The 4,875-nt window shown below is 53.0% G+C and overlaps 1 protein-coding gene across 1 annotated transcript; it reads right to left on the bottom strand.

Annotated features, from left to right (window-relative positions):
* Positions 1–762: 762 nt before the first annotated feature.
* LOC135187110 (aquaporin-12-like) lies at positions 763–3,395 on the bottom strand. Its single transcript, XM_064165529.1, has 3 exons — positions 2,659–3,395; positions 1,802–1,918; positions 763–944 (listed from the first exon to the last, which is right to left on the bottom strand). Exons 1-3 carry the CDS (start codon positions 3,263–3,265, stop codon positions 763–765), a joined length of 906 nt encoding a protein of 301 aa, XP_064021599.1. The 5' UTR covers positions 3,266–3,395.
* Between the last annotated feature and the right edge of the window lie 1,480 nt (positions 3,396–4,875).

Below are 4,875 nucleotides of genomic sequence, written 5' to 3'. Positions count from 1 at the left end.
CACTTGCTCACCCCCATGGGGTGCACAGCAGTGGCCTGAGTCTCATTTTTTTTCCCACCACAGACACTTTGCACACCATTTCTTGGCACCATAACAGCCCACAAGACCCAGGCTAAGCACCACATCCACGGAGGAGCAGGATCTCTTGTGGCCAGCAAACTCCCTTGTGCTGGAGCACTGCTAATCCCTGTCCAAGAGTTGCCAGGCTCAGCCTGTGCAGTTCGAGGACCTCAGTTTAACCCAAAGAACAGCAACTTTGGAACAACACCCACTTAGCCATTCAAAAGATCCAAGCCTGCTTCCTCCTCATCTCAAGTTTCCAAGGCAGTTTCTGGTTCACTCTTTGTTTTGCTGCTGCAAAGGCTTCAGCCAGGTTGTTTCAAACGTTGCATGATGCAATAACCTGGGAGCTGCTCAAGCTGCCCACATAATGGCCCTGACTTTCTGCAAGTTTCCTGACAATACAAGGCCACTGTGCAAAAGCCTCAGACTCTTCTCATCCACTGAGCCAGCCATGCAGGCTTGAAATATTTCAGGCTCTGCAGGGAGTCTTTCAAAACTATTCCCAAAGGCTCCCAGGGATTCAGACATTCTGCAAGGCCAGCTTGGCCATGCCTTTGCAATCCATTGAAACAAAAGCTCACCCTGGGGTAGGGACCAAATGGGCAGGACAGACACTGGGTGGGATGAGCAGCAAAATGCTTGGCACCAGGAAACCCAGGAGATGGGCTGCAGGGACCTCCTCCTTGGCCACTCCGTGGCTCAGGCATGAGGCTTGGTGGTGTTCTTCTCCCCTTTCCTCTTCTGCTGTGGCTTGTCATCCTCCACCTGTGCTGTCACCCTTGCTTTGGGGATCCTGTACTTGCTTTTCTGGCTGTAGAGGAGGTTTCTCTGGAAGAGTCGTGGGATGTTTCCTTGGTACAGCAAGAGGGCAGCGAGCATCCCTGAAAGGAGAGCACAGATCACTTCCATGTGCTGCATCCAGGGCTGCGTTAGGGACAAGGGGCACAAACGAGAGTGCAGTAGGTTTCACTTGATCTTAAGGAAAAGCTTCTTTCCTTTATGGCTGCCAAGGCACTGGAGAAGGCTGCTCAGAGAGGTTGGGGAGACTCCTCCAGGAGCTTTCAGAACCCATCTGGGCACATTCCTGTGCAACCTGATCCAGGAGAACCTTCATTAGCAGGGAATGTTGGGCTAGATCTCCAGGGGTCCCTTCCAGCCCTGCCATTCTATGATTATAGCATCTCCATCCTCCTCACGGCTGAGCAGTGACTTTCAGATCCTTGCTGCAACCTTTCTCTTGACCAAAAAGTAGCTCAGGGGCACAGAAGTTCCCACTGGCAGCTGGAAGACCCCTGCTATATTCCTTCAAGGAGAATTTAACCATTGTGTCCTTAATGTAATAAGTGGGGCTGGTTTTGATCCAAAAGGGCCATAAAGCACACCAGCAGTCTTCTGTCCCCTCTCTGCATTTAAGGCAGCACATATCCAGCTCTCCACGGGCAGCCTAGAGCTGTGGACAACCTTAGCTGTGGAGCTCAGCCTACTTTTGCTCTAAACCACCTTTGCTTCATCTCCCCCAGACTCTGGCCTTGGGGAGGATTTTGCCTACATCCCCTGTAGAAATGGGCTTGTAGAAATGGGTGAGTGACAAGTGAGACAAAAGAGGACAGTTGCTACTGGCAAGACTCAAGTTCAGCCTTTTGTCAGGGATCAGTTTCTGTTACTCCCAGCATTTCTGCTCTGCTCATTTCCCCTCATCCCAGCCCCTGCTCCCTAGTACCTCCCAGACAGATCTCACCTGCCAGGGGCCCCAGCCAGTAAACCTGGACGTAGTCCCAAAAGCTGCTCCCTGAGCACTGGAAGGTGGCAGCTGTGGCCAGGGCAGGGTTGAAGAAGGCCCCTGTGAACGGTCCAGCTGCATGAGAAGAGAAACATGGCCATCAGTAGCACTTACCTACTTTGAAACACCAGCAGAGAGCTGGGCCAGGAGACCTCCCACCCCTCCTGCCTGCCAGCAGCACCTCCGCATCTGCCCAGCTCCAGCAGCTGCATCTCAGGTTGTGCCGGGGAAGGTCTAGGCTGGATGTTAGGAGGAAGTTGTTGGCAGAGAGAGTGATTGGCATTGGAATGGGCTGCCCAGGGAGGTGGTGGAGTCACTGTCCCTGGAGGTGTTCAAGCAAAGCCTGGATGAGGCACTTAGTGCCATGGTCTGGTTGACTGGCTAGGGCTGGGTGCTAGGTTGGACTGGATGAGCTTGGAGGTCTCTTCCAACCTGGTTGATTCTATGATTCTATGATCTCTTGGCCAGTGTAAGAGCCAAGAGTGGGGAAATCCCACTCTTGTTGCCCTGAACTCTGTGGGAAGCAGAAGCAGGGGACCATGGGGTTGAATTAGGGGATGCTCAAGGAAAGTGGTTCCAGTCCTGGGGCAAGTTATGGCTTCTCATGTGCCAGCATTCACCTGCTGCCTAGATAGCCTAAGCTGCCATCTGCAGCCCCAAATGGATGCTCCCCAGAGTAAGCAGAAAGCCATTGCCTTGGCAAGCCTTGCCTTTCTGTTCCTGCAAGATGAAAAGGGGACTGCTCCTCTCCCACAAATTAGCTATTTTTCTAAGTTACTTAGGGGGAGAAAAAACCCAAGGTAAGTGCTGCTCACCTGTGTAGGTCAGGAAGGTGACAAGGGCTGCCAGCGTGGGGGCTCGGCACACTGGGTGACTCTGTCGCAACTTGAGGAGGCCAAGGTGGAAGAGGAAAGAGCAGGCACCTTCCACAAAGGCAGCCTGGTGCAGAGATGTGTGGATGGAAGAGCTGCACTCTGCTGCTATCAAGTTCTGGATGAAGTGGAGCTGTGTCAGCTCCCAGGACCAGTAGAGCTTAGTGAGAGCCCAGCCCAGCCCTGTGCCCACACCTTCGGCCAGCAGCTTGGCAACTGCTGTGGCAAGGCTGGACTCAAGAAGCAAGAACTCCTGGAGAGAGACAGTTGGGTTGGCAGATGCTCCATCGAAGAAGGCACCATGAACAGCAAAGAGGAGGAAGAGCAGAGTCAGGACCACATCTGGGCCAAAGCCACCACCCCACAGGCCAATCTCCATCAGCATCCTCAGCTCAAGGCAGCTCATACACAACTGTAAAGAGCCAGCAAGTTCTCTGGCAAGGCAGCTGTATGTTCCAGGAGACAGAAGCCACTTTGAAAGCCACCTGAGTGCCTGGCACAATCCAAAAACCAGGAAAAAAAAGGCAAAGGAGACATTCAGGCCAGCCATAGCTAAGGCTACATGAAGGAGAGAGACCAACTCAAACCCTCTGAAGGAGCAGAGAAAGCTTCTGTACCTCCTCTTTTATAAAGTCAGGTGTAAGCAAACGTGGCACAGTCCAGAGGGCCTGGGAAAGGCCACATGTGCTGGCCTCTGCTCTGCAGGACAATGCCTGCTGCCACGGAGAGCCAGCAGACTCACCTGCAGCACACTCAGCTGGTGTCATTGGGCTCAGCAAGCAGGTCCCAAGTGTTATCTCTGCTGCTTGGTTGCTGAGTTTCCAACCCCCACCACTCATAGAATCATAGAATCAGTCAGGGTTGGAAGGGACCACAAGGAGCAGCCAGTTCCAAACCCCCTGCCATGCCCAGGGACATCCTACCCTAGAGCAGGCTGCCCACAGCCTCAGCCAGCCTGGCCTTAAACACCTCCAGGGATGGGGCCTCAACCACCTCCCTGGGCAACCCATTCCAGCCTCTCACCACTCTCATGCTCAACAACTTCTTCCTCACAGCCAGTCTGAATCTCCCCACCTCCAGCTTTGCTCCACTCCCCCTAGTCCTGTCACTCCCTGAGAGCCTAAAAAGTCCCTCCCCAGCTTTTTTGTATCTCCCTTCAGATCCTGGAAGGCCACAATAACATCCCCTTGGAGCCTCCTCTTCTGCAGACTGGCAGCCTCAACTCTCTCACTCATAGCTGAGAGCCTGCCACAGCTCTCTGCAGCTGCTCAGCTCTTCCAGGAGCCACAACCTTCATTTTGCTTCTACTCTGCAACGTCAGATGCAATTTACTGCACCAGCCCCAAACCCTAGGACAGAGCAGGACTTCAGAAGCCAGCAACCCATGCTGATTGTTCTCATCTCTCCAGGGCAAAGCAAGGTCCATCTCTGGTCAATTGGACATGCCAGCTTGATTACTGTTTCTACCCTTGTCTTGACTAAGGCCTCATCTCCTTTGGTGGTGGCACTCATTGCACATGCCACTGGTCTGCAGGGGACGTTTTAGCAGCAGTGCCATTTCAGCTGCTCCTGCTGGTAACACACAACAGGGGCAGGAGCTTTTCCAGCTCCACCAAAACTACCTAACAAATTGCAGGTCTTTTCTGGTTCTGAACTCAGCATGTCCAAAGGCATTTGTTCCAATGACTGCTGAGCTTACATAAATGTTACCCTGAAAGCTTCCCTATTTAACTCACAATCTCTCTCACTAGTTTTGGGCTCCCCAGTTTAAGAAGGGGAGGGATCTGCTGGAGATGGTCCAGCAGGAGCTACAAGAATGATTAGGGGCCTGGAGGGCACTGCCTTATGAGGAGAGGCTGAGGGACCTGGGGCTGTTTAGCCTGGAGAGGACTGAGAGGGCATTTAATAGTGTTTATAAACATCTGAGGGCTGGGGGTCAGGAGGGGGGAACAGGCTCTGCTCACTGCTCCCTGCAATAGGACAAGGAGCAATGGGTGTAAGTTGCAGCACAAGAGGTTCTGCCTCAACACAAGGGGGAACTTCTTTACTGTAAGGGTCACACAGCACTGGCACAGGCTCCCCAGAGAGGTTGTGGAGTCTCCTTCTCTGGAGCCTTTCAAGGCCTGTCTGGATGTGTTCCTCTGTGATCTGTGTTAGATA

This window comes from Pogoniulus pusillus, chromosome 26, assembly GCF_015220805.1.
Source record: "Pogoniulus pusillus isolate bPogPus1 chromosome 26, bPogPus1.pri, whole genome shotgun sequence".
Lineage (NCBI taxonomy): Eukaryota > Metazoa > Chordata > Aves > Piciformes > Lybiidae > Pogoniulus > Pogoniulus pusillus.
This window is presented reverse-complemented; position numbering and strand designations above follow the sequence as displayed.

Coding starts and splice junctions, on each gene's coding strand:
- LOC135187110 (XM_064165529.1), bottom strand. CDS start 3,265: ATGGCTGGCCTGAATGTCTCCTTTGCCTTTTTTTTCCTGGTTTTTGGA. Junction 1,919..2,658: donor CACCTTCCTGACCTACACAG/GTGAGCAGCACT, acceptor CTTCTCATGCAG/CTGGACCGTTCACAGGGGCC. Junction 945..1,801: donor CTGGCTGGGGCCCCTGGCAG/GTGAGATCTGTC, acceptor CTCTCCTTTCAG/GGATGCTCGCTGCCCTCTTG.